The sequence below is a fragment of the Manacus vitellinus genome, unplaced genomic scaffold (genome assembly GCF_001715985.3).
Source record: "Manacus vitellinus isolate BGI_N305 unplaced genomic scaffold, ASM171598v3 scaffold_58_pilon, whole genome shotgun sequence".
Taxonomy (NCBI): domain Eukaryota; kingdom Metazoa; phylum Chordata; class Aves; order Passeriformes; family Pipridae; genus Manacus; species Manacus vitellinus.
This window is the reverse complement of record NW_021940671.1, coordinates 2,441,650-2,462,431: the sequence shown is the minus strand read 5'-3', so window position 1 is coordinate 2,462,431 and position 20,782 is coordinate 2,441,650. Positions and strand designations below refer to the sequence as shown.

At 48.3% G+C, this 20,782-nt stretch overlaps 1 protein-coding gene across 1 annotated transcript in view; it reads left to right on the top strand.

Moving 5' to 3' along the window:
• TBX5 (T-box transcription factor 5) overlaps positions 1–7,041 on the top strand; it is a 38,023-nt gene extending 30,982 nt beyond the window's left edge. Inside the window, exon 7 of the mRNA XM_029963291.1 lies at positions 6,458–7,041. Coding sequence (XP_029819151.1) covers positions 6,458–7,041 — 584 coding nt within the window. The remainder of the gene's footprint in view (positions 1–6,457) is intronic.
• The last annotated feature ends 13,741 nt before the right edge of the window (positions 7,042–20,782 follow it).

The following is a 20,782-nucleotide window of genomic DNA, read 5'->3' as shown; positions in this document are numbered from 1 at the left end:
TCCCTGCCCCGTGCATCCAGTAAATCGAAAACAGCCACCAGGGCTTAAAGAAAAGAAACACAAAGTTAATGGGAAACAGAGAGTCGGAGCAAGCTGCCAAGCAGCTCTTTGCGAAGTGAAATTAATTAAAAAAGAAGAAAAAAAAAGTCACTCGAGATGAGCAATTCTGTTTGGATAAATCGGAACGTGATCCAAGGTTTCATCTCGGACTCTGACTGAGCGTGGCACTTCCTTCTAGCACCGAGCAAGGATCTTTGTTGGAGCTGGGAAAATAACCCTACATATAATCTTCCTCTTTTCCTCCTTTTCCAGCCTCTCGTCTCTGAGCTTTCCCACATAGTTTTCCTACAATTCTGCATAACTCCCACCAAGCCTCAACAGCTAAGAAAACCTGAAAGCAAAAGAATATTTGCTCCTGTTTTCCTCTGTCCATTTTCTGGACTGGAAATCTTATTGATTTTGCTGGATTATCCGTTCCCCAAACACCGACTCCTCCTCAGTCAGTTTAGGATTTATCTCAAGCGGATTATTTCCTTTTTGCAGGGCAGTGGTTATGGATAAATGCTCTCAGGGGCAGAAGGCAATTCAGCTGGGTTTGAGACCAGCTGGTGTCTACATCTTCTGTAGTAAGTTCCACCACTGTTTTCCAAGAGGGTCTCTCCTTGGAGTTCCTTCCATCTTGGACATCTCACGAGGTTTCTCCATATCCTTTTCAGTTGGGGTCAGGCCTCAGTTTAGGCTCAGTTAGGAACAGGTCTGTGTTCAAGCAACTCAAAGGAACCCTATTCAACTTCTACTTCCTTGGTGACCTCAGACAAGGACTGTGCTCTGTGGTTGACAGTGTTGTTTTTAGCTGTCAAGTCAAGATGGATTCACCATGGAGATCTGATATGGAGCTACATTAGGGGAGAGCAGCAGGGCTGTGAGGGGATGTTATCTCTGAAGGCTCCTCTGGTTCGGGGAGGTGATGCTCTCCTGGGTGAGGAAGGAAGGAAGGACACATCCCAGAGCTCCAAATCTGGTGATCACTGGTGTGCAGGTGGGAGTGCAGGGTCACAGCATTGGGAAGGACCCCGGTGTGCTGCAACAGGGCCGCTGCTCCAGGCACAGGGAATGGGGAGAATCATCCTGTGTTGTGTCCCAGCTCCACGCTGAGATTGCTTATGGCACTGGATTAACTCCAGTCCTGTACCTTACCAAGGAGTGGCCTCAGTTCTTGATGTGGATTTTCAGGCTGCAACAAAGACCAGTTAGAGCCTTGTCTTTCTCCCAGTTGTTCTCCACCTCTCCCTCTCTCATTGTTGTGCTTGGAGGAGCCCAAAAAGACTTCCCAGCAGGCAGCTTGCTTTGTGTCTTTCATTTAGCCCCACATCCCAGTTAGGGTGTTGGGGCTTGTTTTCTCTTGTATTATCCTCTCCCTCAGATTTCCTGTGGATTAAATAGTCATCCCTCTAAACCTCTGCTCCCTCCCAGCCTTACACAATCTCAACCACTTGGCAGATTTCTGGGATGCTTGTGATGCTGGACAGGAGGCAACTGGAACAGCCTCTCCCTGGGGAGGTTATAAAAGTTGTCATGTTGGCATTCTGAGGGAGAAGAGGGATGTGGCAGAATCTGCCGGCTCCAACCAGCAAGGACCGTATCCTTCAGCCACCTAACCTGGGCAGGACACCATGGGGAAGAATATATCTTTCCTCTCCTTCCTGCTCTGATGAGGCTGGTGGAGGTCCAGCAATGCCTTTCCTCCTCCTCCTCCTCCAGAACAGGCACCATTAGAGTGGACAGACCTCTTTGTTGACTGAATTGATTTTTCCCACGTCCCACCCAGCTCTTCTTTCACTCAAAGAATCTGTAGGACAAAATCCAGGTGTGGGGTGTCTTCTTGGAGGACGTGCTGCTCCAAACATCCAGCTGATGTTTGGAGATGCAATGAGTTGGCCAAGGCTTGAGCTGCTGCAGCTGGAGGTGTTTGTAGCTTGGATAGATGCAGTGGAGCCCAGAGCAAGGTGCCTGCTGGGGCAAAAGGAGCCTGCCTGCGTGGTGAGGGGATATTCAGGGGGCTGGTAGGCACCCAGCTTTTGCTGTGTGGCACTGTAGCTCAAGCAGCTTTGTATCCCTCTTATGAGGAAAGGCTGAGGGAGCTGGGCCTGCTCAGTCTTGAGAGGAGATGGTTGAGAGGGACCTCATCCATGTCTGTCAGTGTCTGCAGGGAGGGGTCAGGGGATGGATCATGCTCTGCTTGAGAGGGGGCAGGGTCAGCAATGGGACAGGGGGAAAAGGCAGGAACTGATGCCCAGGAAGTTCCACCTGAACATGAGGAAGAACTTCTTCACTGTGCAGTGACCAAGCACTGGAACAAGTTGCCCAGAGAGGACGTGGAGTGTCCCTGACTGGAGATGTTCCAGGACTGTCTGGATGCAACCCTGTGCCATTCTCCCTCACTGGAGACATTCCAGAACTGTCTGGATGCAATCCTGTGCCATGTGCTCTGGGATGGCCCTGCTGGAGCAGGAAGGTGGGACCAGATGACCCACTGTGGTGCCTTCCAACCTGACCCATCCTGTGACTCTGGGATCTCACTCTCCATCAGAGGTGCCTCCTGTGTCTCAGCAGGCAGTGCTGGCAACTTGCTAGCTCTGGAAGAGGTTCCAGCTTTTGATATTGGATTGTCCTTACCCTACAACCCTTTGTGTCATGTTCCCTGCAATGCAACACATCCATATCCAGTGATGTGATAGCTGGAGTAGCTGGCATGTCTTAGGTTCCATGTCCTAGGATGCACATCTTGTTTTCCCTTTAGGGATGTTCATTTTGATTGAATCTGCCTCTTTTTTTATTTCTTGGACACCCCTTGTCAGCCTTGCACCCTTGTATTGACTATTCAGGCTTGTGCTAGATCCATGCTAGAATCCAGACTGTGTGGGTGATAATCACCCATTGTGTCTCCCTCACAAAGTTGGGATGAGCCTCCTGTAATGCCCTGGAAGCGTGGATAAGCTTTGAAAATCAAACCAGTCACGTCCCATTCTCCATTGTCTTTTGTCCTGGGAAAGTTGACTGTCATGAATCAGAAAGGAGCTCTCCTGATTTACACCAAGGGAAGAGGTGGGCCCAGTGCACCCTGAAGTCCAGAGACTTCACATGTTTGCATCTCATTCTGGACAGCCCTAATCTTGGAATTGGGAAAATTCCATTTAAAGAGCCATTTGTGTGGTATTTACAACCCAGCTGGAAGTAGTAAATACCGGAAATCTTGGAACTGCTTACGCTCTTGCTCGAGCTCCTTCATTAGATAGATCATCAAATTCCTTGTGAGGGAGCCAGTTTCCAGCCCGTTCTGCAGGCTCCGTTTTCCTTGGATCCACTTCGGAGCAGCTTCTCCTTGGCTCTGGCAGCTTCCCCTGCTTGGCAGAACCTTCTGCTTTTTGAGGTTTGTGCAGTGTCGAGGGGCTGGTCACAGGAGCTGATTGCCACCCTTGGCTTCCAAGAACACCAACAAAAGTGGAGGATGGTCAGCATCTCCCAGGATGGTCAGCACCTCACAGGGTGCCCAACACCTCCAAGGGCTCAGTGGCAACTGGAAAAGGACAATGAGTTGCCATCAGGGAACCAACACTGAGAATCAAACCCAGAGCAGGCAGTTAAGCATCTCCCATGTCCTGCTTACACTGATGCTGAGGAGGTGAGAGGACCTTCAGGGAGAGGATTATGGCCTTGGGATGGGCTGTCCAGGCTCCAGAACTGGTGGGGATGAATTTAAACTGCAGCCTTCAGCACTGTGTGTGAGATCTGTTTGCCTTGTTCTCCTTTTGCTGTTCTCTCACCTGAAGATGGCCCCTTTCCACCCGAGGTCTGTCCCACACACCATGAGATGCCCTTTTGCTGCTCTGTGCTGGCTTTGGTCTCCTCTGTGAGGGGTGGGGGGACAATGCCAGGTCCCACTGGAGAGCCTGGACAGTGTAACTCCATCAGCTGGCACCTCTCTGGCCTGCATGATCCCACCTGATGATGCAGACAGACTGTTCTCCCCTTTCTCTAGCACTTTGAGGTTATATAGATGGGGAAAATCACCAGGAAGAGGGGCCAAAGGGCAGGCAAAAGCTGTTAGGGTAGGATGTAATCCTTTACTAGTGACTATGTCCCATTTGGAAATGGGTACAGGGTCCTTACACATCTTAAAATGTGGACTAATGGTGCCTTTTCCACATACAACAGCAGCCAGCCTGGCTCTAGAGAGACCAGCTGATAGAGGGCACCTAGAGGGTGTCCACTGAAATTCTGACTGGTTTTGTTTTCCTCTCTTCACCTGTGGGGAATCCTGGAAGCGGCTCTGCCTGGCTGTGCCCTGGCAGGCAGAGAAATGTCTGGGCTAAATGGAAAAATCAGCAACCTCAGGTTGTAAGTCAGGCACGGAAAAACAGAGTTTGACTGGTTTGTGTTGTATATTTAAAAAAAATACAAATAAAATAAACAGTCAAACCCCAAGCCAATGATTTCTAACGCCAGCAGAGGGATGCGGTTTAATGCTGAAAACTTTATTAGCAGAACAATGCTGCATTTTACAAGACATTGTTTTTCCACCCTAGTGCTCTTATTGCTCAGTGGTGGGTTGGGGATCCAAAACTTTTACGCTGCCCGTGAAAGCTGGAGCTGGGGCTGCTCTTCCAGATGTCCCTCCCGTGAGGGAGCAGGAGAGGGGTCAGACCTGTGCTTCCAGCTTTTGTCTTCCAGGGCACTGCATCCTCCCCACTGCTCCCACACCAGATGGACCTGACCAGCATTAGGGAGGGTGACACATTTCTGCATCTCCCTGCTTATTGTTTCAGCTGCTTTAAAGATGGGATTGCACTGCTCACTTATTCCATCCTACTTTCCACCCTGATTTAAAAAGAAAGCAGAGGAGGAAGGTGACTTGGTTATCAGGGCTCTGCATTGTTGGAGTGAAAGAGTCAGGTTTTGCTTTTTTTCAGGAAGGAAAAAGAAAGGATTGTGGGTTTGCACTGAATTTCTGGGCAGTGCTGTCACAAAGCCAGAGGACACGTAGGGGAATGTCCCCACAGTGTGTACCTCAGTACCTGCTGTTTTTTGGGATTGTTGGACCGAGATGAACAGCAGCAGTTGTTCCAGCCAGACTTGGAAGACACCTGAGTGGGAATAATGGGTTATTTGACGTGTAGAGTGGATGCAGCTTCCAGGAGAACACACATGGCTGTTTACAGCAATAAGGGGTGTGTGCATGTGTGTGTTTACAATACACTAAACCTGCACCTCCCAAAGGTGAGACACCTTGGAGCAGCCTGGCAGCACCCCCTGTGCATCTGGTGGGGCAGATTCTCTTGGTCCTCCTTTTTGTGAAATTGTTGTGGTTTTTTTTTTTCCCCTTTGTATTTTGGGGTTGAAAAACAAAATTGGAAAGGAGAATTTTGTGTGGCATTCTTTCAAATTTTACCCCCGTTAAATGGGTGCATCCTGGAGGGCTTTGACAAAGCGGGATGTTTTTCTGCCTGCACCAGAAATCTTGTTTTTGAAGCAGCAGCAAAGCTAATCCGTGTCAGAACAAGCTCCCCTTCCCTTGCCACGCTGTCCTTAAAATCTCTTGGTGAAGTGCTCGTCCCTGGGAACTTTGCCATCCATTCCAGCAGGGCTGGATTTCATTTGATGACCCTGCGGATGAATAAATAAGTGCACATTCATTTATTCATTTTGCTTCGCCCTGGAGATTTCACCTAAATTGTTTATCTCCTTCCTCCTCTTGGCCCGGGATGCTGCAGGAAACAAAGGGCTCTGCAAGATGTGCCATGTTGTTTCTAGCTGTGAAATTTACTTTTCTTTTTTGTTCCCCTTGGCTCCAGCACGCGGCCCTGTGTGGATTTATGTGCCCAGCTGCCTTGGCACAGCTGAAAACCAGGGTTGAAAAACTCCAAATCTGATTGTCTCAACTGTGCCATCGCTGCTGCTCTCCTGGAGGGGGGGATTTTTATTGTCATCTCCATTTTTGTGTCTTTTTTTTTTTTTTAATCATGAAAATGTGTCACTGTGAAGGCTTTTGGTTAACAGCATCAGCTCTGAGCCTCTCGAGTGGGATTGGGGACCTCTGTTAGGTCTGCAGGGAGATGTTACTCCTCAGGTCACAGTGCTGGCAGCAGGGAGGAGATGAGGAGCTTGTGGGGTGTGTAGGGGACATCACCAAGCAAGCTGAGCCTCAGGATCCCTCCAGCATCTTCCCTGATTTTCCTCCCCGAGCTCCTGGCTAACCTCTCCCCCAGCCCAAGCAGGCAGGGCCAAGTGGAAGACTCGGTTTCAGCAGGATTGGTTCAGCTCAGGGAAATGAGGGGGATTTGCACCAAGAGGAGTGTCTGGAGCAGGCTGTGTGCTGGGGAAAACGAGGGCTGTGGAGAGGGAGGTTCAGCCGAGGGCACGGCGTTGTTCGCTACCAGGACTTCTCTGTTCCCAACAGATGAGGAATGTTCCACCACCGAGCACCCCTACAAGAAGCCCTACATGGAAACCTCTCCAGCAGACGAGGATCCCTTCTACAGGTCCAGTTACCCCCAGCAGCAGGGACTGAACACGTCGTACAGGACTGAGTCCGCCCAGCGCCAGGCCTGCATGTACGCCAGCTCCGCTCCCCCCACGGACCCCGTGCCCAGCCTGGAGGACATCAGCTGTAACACGTGGCCCAGCGTGCCCTCCTACAGCAGTTGCACAGTGTCTGCCATGCAGCCCATGGACAGGTTACCCTACCAGCATTTCTCTGCCCACTTCACCTCGGGGCCGCTCATGCCCCGGCTGGGCAGCGTGGCCAACCACACGTCCCCCCAGCTCGGAGACACCCACAGCATGTTCCAGCACCAGACCTCTGTTTCTCACCAGCCCATTGTCAGGCAGTGTGGACCTCAAAGTGGCATCCAGTCCCCTCCCAGCAGCCTACAGCCCGCGGAATTCCTGTATTCCCACGGCGTGCCCCGAACCCTGTCGCCCCACCAGTACCACTCCGTGCACGGCGTGGGCATGGTGCCAGAGTGGAGCGAGAACAGCTAACAAGGGAGAAGTGCAAGAGAGCCTCAGCCACGGGAAAACTGAAGGAAACAAACAAACAAAAAAAAAAAAAACAAAAACGGGAAAAGGAAAAAAAAAAACAAACCAAACCAAAAACCCAAACCAAAACCCCTGTTGATTAAACAAAAAAAATTAAAAAAAGCGAGGATGTTTTGCAAGACTCCTTTAACTGAATGTTCACCGCTAGCACTCGAGAGGGACGGACACTGACTGAAAGCACGGATGAAAACAGGCATCAGCCTCGGTGTGACTTGCCCCCTTCCTCCTCCTCCCCCCCCCCTTTTTTTTTTTTCTTTTGTTTCAAAAGAAAAACCAACAGATTGGCACAAAATTCTTCCCCTGCCACGGGCCCACCCAGTTTGTGTTGCTGCCACCGCCAGCCCCGTGCCCTCGTCCCCCGCCCTCCCTTCCCGCCCCGCTCCCGTCCTCCTGCTCTTTTTTGTTCTCCAAGGGACACCAAACTCCTGCTGCCTTTCTCACCACGGTCAGAATGCTTGAAAGAAAACAACTAGGATGTTACCTTTTTTTTTTTTTTTTTTTTTTTGTGGTGTTGATTTGACATGTTATCATAATAAATAATAATATATATATTATTTTCTTTCAGTTTTCTCAGAAAAAAAAAAAAAAAAGAAAAAAAAAAAGAAAAAGAAAAAAGACACCGGCCTGTTTTTACCAAGGGGGGATTTTGGAGGGTTTTCTTTCTTTTTTTTTTTTTTTTTTTTTTTAATTAGTGTTATCCTTCTTACTTTCCAACAGAAAGAGGTACTGAGAAGCCACAAATAAAACCCAGTGCCTACCTCACCCAGGCATTGTACCAAGAGTGAAATCTTTCCTCATAAATGTCTCCAAACATATCTCTGCAGGAACCATCCCCATAAACTCATCTCCTTTCCAACTTGCAATTCTCTCACTCTTCTTTCCTTCCCATCTCCTGGTCTTTCCTGGTCCATCAGCTGGTTCTGACGGAAGCACAGGGGTTATTTCCAAGCTTGAAAACATCCCCAGTTTGACTCCTGCTACATTTCTACAGGAATGTGGAAAGCAAAGCTCTGAGCCAGCTGGGGAGGGCAGGGGGGGAGAGGATGCAGGCAGGGAAAGGAAAAAGTTTGCTCATAAAAACGATGATGACGCTCGTTTGCAGTCCCTGACACTTTGATTTTGTCCCGTGTTTCTTTTCTTCCTCTCCAAAAAAAAAAAAAAAAAAAAAAAAAAGGGGTATCCCAGACTGGGTATGTGAAGTGAGATATGAATGAAATGGGTTTAAAGGGGGCAGAAAATGATCATGAGAGGTTGGGAGCGGGGGAGGCAAGAAGAGAAGAAAAAGCAAATGTGTGTAAGTAAAAATGTCTACTGCAGAATTTTTCAGGTGTAAAATTCCCTGGTCCTATTTATTTATACGTGGGAGTTCCAATAACTCACACTGTGTCACAAAGCCAGCAAAGCAGCTCACTCAAAGAGGTTAAAATTTTTATTGAAATGGAAGTTTGCTTTCTTTTCTTCTTTATTTTTTTTTTCCCCTCTCTCCAAGCTGTGCACACTCTATCTAATTTACATATATTTTTAATTAAAAGTAATTCTAATTAACAAAAAAAGAGCTATACCTGTGTGTCAGCCACTGGGAATGTGGGTGTGAATGTGTGGGAATGCTGGTATGTGTGTGGGAGGGAATATAGACAGGTATCCACAGCCATGTAGCTCAGAAGAAAAAATAATGCCTACCTGGATACAATTTCCTATTTTTGTGTGCCAATTTATGTCTAATAAATACCACACACTCTCAACAGCAAGGGACCTGCCCACCTATTTTTAATAATTTTTGGGGGAGTTTGGGGGTAATTTTTCTTGGTTTTTTTTTCCTACATGATGCCCATAATTATATTTTTTTTTATAATCAATAATTACATTTATTTATATTAATTTCTGGTGCAGCACAGGAGGTACAACACCCCAGCAGGGAAGGGGGTGATAGGTTTTTTTCCCCTACATGTTGCCCATAATTATATGGGGTTTTTTTATAATCAGTAATTACGTTTATTTATATGAATTTCTGGTGCAGCACAGGAGGTACAACATCCCAGCAGGGAAGGGGGCGATGGGCTGAGCTTGAGGTTCCTGTGTTTGGGGCTGTGGGCTTGCCTGCTACAGAACTGCCTGGGTCCCCCAGGTCCTTCCCAGCCATCCTGTCTCCAAGGAATGTGCTCTCCTGGAGTCCAAGGGGGATTTAAAAGTGACCTTGGGAATCCAGGTGGGTGCTGGGGTGGCACCTGGTGGAGGTGGAGCTGCCCCTGTTCCCCTGCAGGTGAGCTGGGTGGGGCATGTTTGGCTCAGGGGAGGTGTGGGGTTGTGTCCCAGCCTCAGCAGAGGAGGGGAGGGTGCTGTGGGGATTGGAAACAAGGCGGGAAAATCAGCTTCAGAGAAATAAAGGGATGAGAAGCCCGTCAGAAAGGTCTCCTCTGTGTGGCTGGTGAGCCGTGGCCGCCTCAGGAAGAGCATGGCCAGGTCCTGGGAGGGAGGTGAGGAGGTGTCCCCAGCCTGCCCCACTGGCAGCAGCTCATGTGCATTGCTTTTGGTGACCCCCCTGAGCACCAGAGCCCCAGGGACACCTTGTGAAGGCCCAGAAGGTGAGCAGGGTTGGCAGAGCCCATTCACAAGGGATGGTCCCACCTTGCTGTCCCATGGCAGGTGGGACCTGGGAGGTGGGATCTTCTGGGGCTATCCCAGCACTGGTTACAAGCCAGCTTTCTTCTTTCGGATGTCTCTGCTCTTACTGCCTTCTTCTTGCAGCAGTTGGGTTCCAAAAACCTGTAGACACAACCAGAACGTGGTGCTGTGCTACCCCAGAAGCTCGCTCTGGGTGTTGATCACATTTGTCAGGCAGAAGGAGATGGTGAGGCACCACAAAACCCTGCTCTGGGCATGGCTGGGGCCTCAAGTGCTACACAAAAGCTGTTTGTCTCTGTGCAGCCACCCCCAGGGGATCACCCAAACGTTGCACTGCTCAGTAAACCACATGTGGTGCCTCCAGAACGTGCAGTTGGCTGAGATTGATGGGCGAGTAAATGGCATTTTGAGTTCAGGAATAAAAATCTTAACGCTGTATTTAGCTGTCAGTAACATTGTACTCCCCAGGCTTCCTTATTCCACTGCTAATCATGTAATCATCTAATCACCATATGGTAATTGCCATGTAATTAAGTGGCCAGTGGTTACTCTGTAAGTAAAGAGGTCTCACCCAAAATGTGTGCCGTGCACCTCAGGGAGGATTAAGGACACTAAACTCACATGGTAAATTACTTCTCAGGCATTGGAAGGAAAGCCTCAAGCTTTCAACTTGATTGAGTTCTCTGAGCTCCTCATGTTTGTTTTTTGGCTCTGCAGGGACGTGCCATGACTCTTCTCAGGAGTCTGGGATGACACAGTGGGGTTTGGCTGCTGAAAAGCCAAGCAGATCCCTGAGGATACAACCCTGGGGAGCCACATCAGCACGAGGAGCAAGGAGGCCACCAGTGGCAGAAGGATGGACCTGTCACATCAACAAAATCTGGGATGAAGGCAAAGGTGCATGGGAGGATGTGATGTGGCCTTTTCTTCCTCTTAAAGGTCTTGTTACTGCTTCCATAGGGCATTTCTGGGTTTTAGCCTTGCTGGAGCCCAGTTGTGCCACGTGAGCCCAAGCTGCTCTTCCACTTGAATGGGAGGGGCTGTGAGGAGTCAGAGAGGACATGAAAGGAAAAGGTGACTCTCAGCCTGGATGTGAATGTGCCTGGTCCATGTTGAGCCTTGAGAAACGGCTTTTGCTTCTTCCCAACTGCTCCAAAAAAAACCCCACCAGGAGCTCTCAATTAGAAGGGTTTCCTCTCCCTTTGGTTGTGATTTTATGTTCCAAAGTGCCTGACGTGATTTCTTTAATTTCTTTTCTTATGGACTTACTTCTTAGCCAAGTATAATAATGATGCTGACAATAATAAACCAACGAACCAACCACCAAAATTAGGGAAAAATTACACAGGAGTTACTGTCATTGGAAGAACTGGACAAAAGAGGTTGCAAAATTCACCCTATTCAGAGCTAAACTGGCAATTCATTACTGTGAGGGTGGTGAGGCCCTGGCACAGATTGCCCAGAGAAGTTATGGGAAGTGTCCAAGGCCAGCTTAGATGAGGCTCTGAGCAACCTGGCACAGTGGAAAGGAACCATAAAATAACACTCAGCATTGCCTAGTGCTTTCCCATAAGCCCCACTGAGGGTGTTGGGCTGGACCTGAGGTGCTCCTGCCACAGGCCTGGGGTCAGGGGTGAAGGAAAAGTCCGGGAGAGCTGGACTTGCTGGGAGATGAAATATGTCCTCGGGTAAGAAGGGAGCTGGGCTCCAAAGGGATCTCCAGTGCAGGAGGAGGGCTGGTGAGGTGGATGGAGAAGGCAAGGGAGGCCCATCCTCCTCCTCATGGGCAGGGGACTTCCTTGCCTCAGACCTTTCGGTGAGGAGCCTCGGGGCAAGTTTGCCTGGAAAGTGGCCACGAAACATCCCCAGGCAGGAGGAAAAGGGGGCTTTATAGCTGCACCATAATAAATAAGTGCAGGCTGTACAATTCCTTCGAGCAGACAAACAGAGAGAGAGAAGCCCAACCTCTGCTAAAAACACCTTTTAAAGAGTGAACCCGAACTCCCAGGCTGTGGTCACAATGCTGTTTTCTCAGCTGCCTTCCTGGGCTAAAACACTCCCTGCAGTTCCCATGGTTGGTACCTGGGGAGGCTCTGGGTGCCCTGAGAGGCACAGAGAGCTCTTTGTGTGCCCCTATCAGCTCAGCTCCACATTTCAAACGTCGGCAGCTACGATGCTGAGTGAGTTTGGGAGGTGGCTCCCCCCTGCCATGGCAGCAGCAACCCCCAGGTTTGAACTGGGAGGTTTTTCTTAGGGACAGGGATGCACGAGAGGGACAAAGTCACCCCTCTGCTGCTCCCAGGGCAGAGCCAACCTCCCAAAATCTGCCTTGAGGGCTGAGGGGGAAAAAAATATTCCAAAGCCTCAGGATTCTCGTACATAAATCCAGCCCACAATATCATAGATTTTATGGTGCTGCCAACTCTGACAATTTTATGTCGGGTCTCCTGTGATTTGCAAAAGTGTGGTTTATTTTTTTCTCTCAAGATTTCCAGTTCCTGGAGACCTGTGATTACATGAGACTCTCAAAGGATTCAGAGCCTTTTCCCCACTGCCCTGTTTTTGATTCTTTGTTGGATTTTAGAATACACAGTGAAGCTGGAAACTTTACCGGAGAGAAAAGTGAGGCAGAGAAAAGAAATTACTTGTCTGGAGGTGGGACTAGAACTCATCATCAGCCAGAAAGTATTTGATTTTATTTACCTATTTTTTTATTATGTTTTCTCCGGGAAAGTGAATACCTTTGCTGCATTTGGTTTTTTTTTTGGAGTAAAAAAATAGCAAAGTTTGAAGGAAATGGTAAATTTTCAGAAAGCACCTTGAATAAATTCCCAACCCCCCCAAAAAAAGGGAGAAACACCATGTTCACATTTAGATTTTACTCTTCCAGAATTTCACAGGAAATTTTTCAACCTGAAGTCGTTTGAGGGCAAAATGCTGACGTGTTTCCCTTGGAACCCACCACGCCCAGTGGGTCCAATATCTTCTACTTCCTTAATTTTGTTGAAACCAGACTCAGTGGATGGTTCTGACTCTGCTTTGCTGTGGGTTTTGAAGGTTTCACCCTGCACCTGTGAGGACTCAGCTACAGAAAAACAGTTTAAAGCCAGTGAGTGTTTGCAACAGTTCCCCCCCAAGATTAATAAAGGTGATAAATAAAGGCATTTAAGTGCAAGGCTTCTGTTGTCAGTCAGAAGGGCTGGTGGGGGGGTGATGCTGCTTGTTTGAGCCCCGGGGTTGTGAACATCCCCCTTCTCCTGGGAACACCTGGGCAGAGCCCATCACTGCCCAGCAGCAGGAGGAGGGTCCTGAGGGCTCTGCAGGTGCCCTGTGTTAGGCAGCAGCAGTTGGGGACACTCTCCAAGGCTTCCCACCAGCATCATTTCCACCTGGATGAGCCCTCCCACCATAGGGATTAAAGGCAGAGGCAAGACCAGGGTTGGGCTTTCCCACTGAGCTTTTGCCTTGGCAGTTTGGAGTGATGCTGTTGGGAGCACATTTAAGCAGGTAAGCAAGTAAAAATAATGGGATTGTGCTGAGGAGGTGGAAGCTGGTTGCTGTGGAAGGGTTTCTGTGTAACATGTGCACTGTTACATGGTGACTTGGGGTGTATAACATCCCCCAAGTCAGGAGAGGGGCAAAATTTATTTGAGACTGAAGAAGTGACTTGTAATCTGCCTCGAGGCAAAAGATGTTGCTTGAATTATGATCAGAATGTACAACCCTAAACTGGAATGGGAAAGGGACAGACACCTGCAACAGCTTGTGGTGAACCCTTTAATAGCAAGGGCTCTGTGAGTACTTTTGTCCATAAATGCTGGTGTGGAGATGTTTTTGTTGTGCGAGGTCAAAAAAGTACATTATTATTTTTAATCATTGTGGTGCAAATAATATTCTGCTGCTCTTGCTGTGTTCTGTGTGAGCTGGCACGTGGAGAATGCCTTTGCCAATGTGTGTCTGTGTCACTGTGGTGCTCTGTGCTGCTGTGATACCCCTGTTATTGGCTCCAGGGATCCCCAGGTCATCAATATTTCACTTCAGCTTTTACTTAGATCTGGATTGCTGTGAATCAGAAATTTGCCTGCTGTCCCTGGGGTTTCCAGGGAAACATTCTAATGAAAAGGTAATGAGGCCATCACGATGGAGTGCCAGTTCCTCTTTTCCTGATGTTGGTGTACGGATTTCTACTCCATCCTTTATGAACACATCCCTGGACCTGCTGGCTGGATTCCTGCTCTGGGTGCAGCAGATCTTTGCTGCATGGTTGGCTCCTGTTTAGATTGGTCACCAGGACCTCCAGGTCCTGTTCTGCAAAGCTGATTCCTGGCCCCAGCCTGTCCTGCTGTGTGGGATTGTCTGTGCCAGAGGGAGGGCTTTGTCTTTGAACTTCATGAGGTTCCTGCCTTCCCACTTCTCCAGCTTGTTGGAGCAGCAGCTCTTCCTTCCAGTGTGTTGGTGGCTCCCTCAGTTTGGTATCATCTGTGACCTTAGTGAGTGTGCTCTGTCCTATCACCCCAGCCTTTAATATATTAAGATATTAAAAAGCTTTGGTGCCAATACTGATCCTCGAATAGCCAGCCACAGGTTGGATTTTTGCTGCTGCTGATCACCCTTTGCATCTCACAGTCCAGTCCATTTTCTACCCATCCTGTTGTCTGTTTATCCAGCCCATACTGAGTCAGTTTGGGCTGTGGGAGACTCTCAAAGGCAGTTGCAGGCCCTGATGTTCCTCAGAAACTTAGCCTGGGGAGTGCCCCAATATTTTCTATCTCAGGATATCTGTGTGCACCTTCTTCATCAGGGCTTTTAATTAGAAGCACCGTGGCCCATTAACACACAGGGTGGTTTTTGGGGGAAGCAAGCCTAGTGGAGGCCTGGTTGGAAAGCTAAGTCAGTGGGATGTATTTGCTGCTGTTCCAGCAGTGTTGGCTGCCCTGCCTGAGCCTGGCTCTTGGCACGAGTGGGCAGGGAAGGAGAGGTGATTCCAGGCTTGGAGAGCTTTTAATTTAAGGCAGAGTGTCAGTGGCTCAGGGATGGTCCATGAGGCTGTGAGCAGCCTGGAGCTGGGCAGTGGTGAGCTGTACCCAGGAACAGCCTGACTGAGTGACAGGCACCACTATTGTCATTGGGTGGGTGCCAGTCAAGGTGGTGATGACAAACCCAGCTCGGCAGCAGCTGCAGCCCTTGCCTACGTGGGGAGCAAATAATAAAACTCTGTTTTGGTTCCCTTCCAAGTGTTCTACACAGGGGTTGTGCAGCCAGGGAGGGAGGCAGCACCACCTCACAGCCAGGGTCACAAGCTACAGGTGGAGGCAGCCTTGCTCTGCTGGGTGACCCTCAAAGCCTCCAAAAACACTCTGCAAGGGAAATTAAATACCACTGTTGGACCAGTGTGGGCAACTATGCTTTTTTGGGTGTGTTTAACCAGCACCAAAACACTGCTGAGGCTGGGATGACATCATCTGCTGAGCTTACAAAGAAGTAATTGTACTTTTCCCTCCACTTTTAAACTAATCACCTGAAACAATAAGGTGTTTCTGCGTGCAGCATCTCCTAGGATAGGAAGCATCAAAGCTGCTTTAATTTTTGGCATAAGGCATCCTACTGGGATGGGAGCTGAGGGTAGTCCTAGTTATGGTTATTGATCCTTTGCTAAGGGCAATTTGATGTAATCAGCTTTTTTTTATTTGCTGGAAAAAGAGAGAGTTCTTGTCTGAGGCCACCCCAAAATGTTGCTCAGCATTAATCAATATTCAGAAGAAAAACAAAACATAGACAGTCAGGGCTAGGAAACAAAAGGTGACCTCGTTCCTAGCTATGTGTTAATAGCATTAAAAAAAAAGAAAGTCTAAAGTATTTCCCTCATGTCTGTCTTCCAGACATTGGGGCTGAGTCTATGCCAGTATTTGAAGGTTCTTACCCATAAGGAAGTGAGCTCCTGGTCTGAGCAGGATTATCACCATCCCAGGCCATTGCTGAGCATTATATGGGATTATTTTTCAGGTGGGTTTGCTTGGGTTTTAGCTCTATTGACACAGCTGTCAATGAAGTACAGGAAAGCTGTGGGTGAGGTGTCCTTTCTCATCTGACTGTGGCAGCTTTCAGGAGTATTTTAACAATTTGAGCAGATATTGATGAGGGGGGGCAAGAACCCTGTTGGATCATTAGCTGGGTCCAGCTGCTGCTCTTTCCAAGGGGCCAGAATTCCAAGAGCAGGAGAGGCAGCCCCCTCTGCCTGAGAGGTGCAGCTGGCTGAGATGCTGCAGTAGCTATATATAACCTAAATTAGGGCTTAATCTGAAGCCAAATCTGGAGAGTTAGTGAGCCAGGAAAAGTGTAACAGGTACTATTTAAAGAATGGGAAACTCTCCAAGCTCAATGTCATCTTACTGAGGACCCTCAGCAATATTCAAGCTGAAATTTTTTAATTCTGAATGTTTTTTTTTTTTTTTGGTTGAAGTTGGTTGAATTTTGCTCGTGAGGGTGAAGAGCTCCCAAGAGACAGCTGCAGTGATTTGACAAGGCTCATTTCTTTAGCAGATGAAGCTACAACAAAGTCCCTGGACCAACTAGCCCTTAACAAAAAGGTTTTATCCATCAGTCTCGTCCTTAGTGAGGCTGCTGTTGGGGATTCCAGTAGGAATATTCCTTTAGGCAGGTTACATATGTACCCATGCAGGGCTAGGCTGGAAAAAAGGGTCCTGTGGGTTTGTTGTTTTGTTTTTTTTTTCTGGCATAATCCATCCTGATGAAATTCAGTGTAGTGGAAATGTATTAATTGAGTCCTGTGCTGTTGGGAGCCTGTTCTCCTTCAGGACAGAGAAGTGGGATAACTGGGGAATTAATTATTTGTCCATTAATGATAACAGAAAGTGCAGCCATTGCCCAGACCTGCCCTGTGCAATTTGCTGCCTGCACCATCTGGGATTCAACCAAGGACACGAGACTTGCCTGGAGGAGAGGGATTAAATGACAGGATAAAGAGAACAAAGTGGCCAAAGAAGGGATCTCCCAGACTCCAGTCAGAGACAAGCAAACCCTGCTCTCCCCTCACACTTGGCAGTGACCCTGGCAGTGCCTGCAGGGAGATGCTCCCTCGAATCCCAACCTTTCCCAAGCACTCAGTGCTGCTGCTCGTGGCAAGGGAGCAGCTCCTTGGTGACACAGAGCTGTCCTCTGCCCCCACTGCTCGTGCTGGTGCTGAAGGGCCTCTTTATTAGTGTCAGTGATGACCATGACCTTTATGTTCAGTCTGTGCCAGAGTTCACGGCGCTGGGAGACCTGGCACTGCTTCCTCCCCATCCTGGCTTTCACTGGCATGGAACAAATCTTCAGGCCTACCTGCCTCCATTTCTTGAAGCAAAGGAGATGAGGGGGGAAATGGAAGAAAATCCCTTACATTGCTGCAATTTTTGAGACATAAAAGCTTCTCTTTGAGAGTGAATACTTTTTTTTTCTTTTTTTCTTTTTTTTTCCCCCCCTTTTTTTTTTGTGGCATTAGGGCTCAAGAAATTCCTTGGAAAATAATTTGTCAAAGCCCTGACTGATCAAAGACATATATAAAAGGACCCTTTTTTTTTTTAAAGGGGGAAAAAATCCCCCTCCGAGCTCAGAATGAATTGGCAATTCATTTACCAACTGTCAGATAAAGTAGCTCAATCCCTATCACGTCTTTAGCTGGAGCTGTGGCCAGAAGGAAGCAATTCTCGGCCCACTGTGTGTACATGTTTGGGGTATGTTAGTGATTAGGGTATTCCTGCCTGGGGGATGCAGAAAGATATGACTCAGATTCACAAAAGAGCCATAAATCTCCCTCCTTTTATTCAAAATGTGTGTTTTATAGCCATTTCCTGGCCAATTTCTGCCTCGAATAAATATGTAACATATCTCTGTGCGTATAGTTCTTCAAGTCTGAGTGTTGGGCTTCCTTTCAGGAGTGAACTATCTGCTCAGAACAGCAGAGAACCACACTCAAACTTTTCCTTTCATTCCCAGGAAAAGCCCTCAGTTGCTTGAGCAGTGTCCTGGTGGCACCTGCTCCTGTTCTCCTTCATCTGCTCTGGGGTGACCTGGGAAGGGACTGGGTGGGAGATGGGGCCTGAGTGACCTTTCAGGGTCCTTCAGATCACAAGGCAGGATCAACTAGATTGAAAACTGGAATTTTCAGCCTGAAGGCTCAGGCAGGGTTTCAGTGATCTCAGCCATGAGCCAGGGCTCACACAGCTCTGGGTTTGAGTGGCAGCAGCAAGGGAAGCTCTGCAGGGGCTCTGTGGCCATCCCATGACTGGGCTGATGCTCACCCAGGAGCTGGACTTGCACAAGTTGCCTGTTTCCCCAGCTGAAATCACATCTAGTTCTCAATTTGTAGCTGAAAACGTCCCATCCAGCCCGTGGTACCTCTGGAACTGCCTTTCCCCATCTCAACAGCAACATCACCCACTCAGCTCTCCTCTCCTTAGCTTCCCATCCCACATCCCTTCCAGCCAGCTTGGTGTCTCCCACTTTACTGCTCCCACTCCCTCTTTTCCACTCTTGTTTCCTGGGGGCCATTTCTGACTGGGTGATACAGGAAGGACAACACAGACCTGAAGAAAAAGGCAGGAGGAGCTGGGCAGGATGGCAGAAAGAAGTCAAAGCAGGAATATTTCTCTGTTCTTAGACCCCCCTCACGGGCTGCACGAGTAGAAATGCCCAAGGTCTTTAAGTTGTATTATTTTTTGGCACTGCTGGGCTGCAATTCTTCACTGAAATCAGCTGAAGTAGCTGAGAAATGCTCACCAGGAGCACGTTGAACCATCTGCTCTTCATGTTTAGCCAGAGGTGGAGTTCCAGGAAGGAGGAAGAACAACAGGAACAACTGTGCTCTTGGAGAGCAACACCACTAAGCTTTCCATCAGTGCCCTGCTCTTCCAAGTCACGCAGAATGCTGATTCCCCTCAGTAAAACAACAGGAAAGCCCATCCTCTTTGCAAGGAAAGCAGTAAATTTTGGGGTCTGGCATCGCTGGTACTTTATTTTTAGCTCTTCCTTCTAATCCTTTAAGCCTGGAGTTCCTTTCTGTTTCCTTTCCCCCTAAACCAGGAGCTGCAATCACTTGGAACTGTTTCAGAGTCTCAAAGCCAATGACAAAGCTCCCAGATCCCATGCCAGAGCAGTCTGGTAGGGGCCTAAGGTTTATCTCGTGGAGGGTTTGATCTGAAAGCTGCTGGAGTTGGTGGGAATCTCACCACTAACCCTCAGGAGCTTTTTTTTTTTTATTGTGCCCTCAAACATACCCAGCCTATCTGGCAGCATCCTGAGTGTCCATGTTATTTAAAAATAACACGTGTGGTTGTGAGAAACAGGTCTCAAAATGTTTCCTAAACTTTGGTCTGAGGCTGGAATTGATCTCATATCCACGGTGGGACACCTTGAATAAAAGATAAAGCGAGAAAGACACAGCAGATTAATGACCAGAGATGATGGGAATTTCTTCTAAAGGTGACTGGCAGAGGGAAAGACCATTCACTGGAGTGAAATATGTGTTCTACATGTGCTTTGGATGGCACTGCCAGGCTGCTCTTCCTCTGCTGTTCTTTGCTGCTCCTCAGTGATCCCTCTGGAATGAACACGGGCTTCTCCTTGCAGGTTTAGACCCTTCCATGAGCCATTCCCAACATCCTGTGACTCCCAGTGCCAGGAGACATCTATTCCTTCGAATTATTTACCTCTCCCCTAGCTGCTACCTCTGCAGCAGTCACTGCTGAAACTCATGTCATTTATTAGCAGAGCAAATGGCTTCTGGGGATCTCTCAAGTGTTTGGGTCAGGAATTTTGTACCTGAGGTGACAGTTTGATATCAAATAAGGAAACAGCAGATCTGAAACCCTCCAGACAAGTGTCTTTCAGCTCTGGCTGCAGCTTTTAGCTGTAATTTTTTTTTCTTCCCTCTCCATGGTATCTCCATTTAAGGCTCCCTCGTGTAAACATTTATAAGCACATGATGGTTTTAACAATGATTCATCCTATTAAAGTCCAAGTGGCTACTCACAGGATGGTTTCCAGAACTAGGCAATAGATATAAAAAGGGCAGGGACCATGACTTTTCTGTGCTATCTCAAGTGCTTAATACTTCAGACACAACAGGCTCAGTTTCAGAGGAGCTGCTCTCCCTTGGCTTTATATTAAAGCTGCTTAGAAACATGATTTATATATATATATATTTTTTTTTTTCCTCTAGGAAATCCTTTGTATTTAAACATCCCAAACAGGCCCAGATTGTTGGGGCAGCCCAAGGTTTTCAGGCAGCTCCAGTGCTGGTTCAGAGCAGGGCTCTCATGTGAATGGTCCTGGGAGAAGGAGAGTGGGATGTGATTTTATGCACAGCGGGATTTTTATCAGCTAGAAAATAATAGTTAAGTTGACACATGCCAATTTTCTAATTTTTGACCCAAAATTATTGCTTTAGGGCAGCAATAGAGAGATACAACATGGAAAAGTTGGGGGTTTTTTCCCCCTGATTTATGACATTACTGTGTTTTACCCAGCCCCAAAACACAGCCGTGGAGGGATGTGGCTGGTCCCCAGCTCAGCCCAGGGATTTGGGAAGCTCCTGGCTCTGCCTGGGGACCACGTGGTGCCCTGGAGAAGGCACTTGGCTCTTGGGGTTGTGTTCAAGCACTTCAAATACCACTGTGAAGTGGGCTGTGTACCCAGAGGGCTCCGTGGCCCTGGGCTGGGGGAGCTCAGGGGCTGCCACAGTGATTCCCTGCCTGGAATCACAGCACATCCCAACACTGGGAGGGTTCTCCAGGAGTCTGGGAGAGATGGGGAAGAGCCAGGGCTGTATCTTGGCTTCTTTTTGTGAAAATCTGTCCAAGCTACATCAGAAGTGGTTTTTTGGGGGTGTTTGGGATTTTTGCATGTGTGTGTTTAGTAGCTGTGTTTTTGGGTTTTTTTGTTTGGTACCACTTAGTGCATTTAGGCACAGAACCTCAGAGGGATTTCAGGGATGTCCATGGGGTCTTTTCCAAGCAGCCATGACCTTCACTGCCCATACCCTCAGCTGGCTGGATGTCAGCCA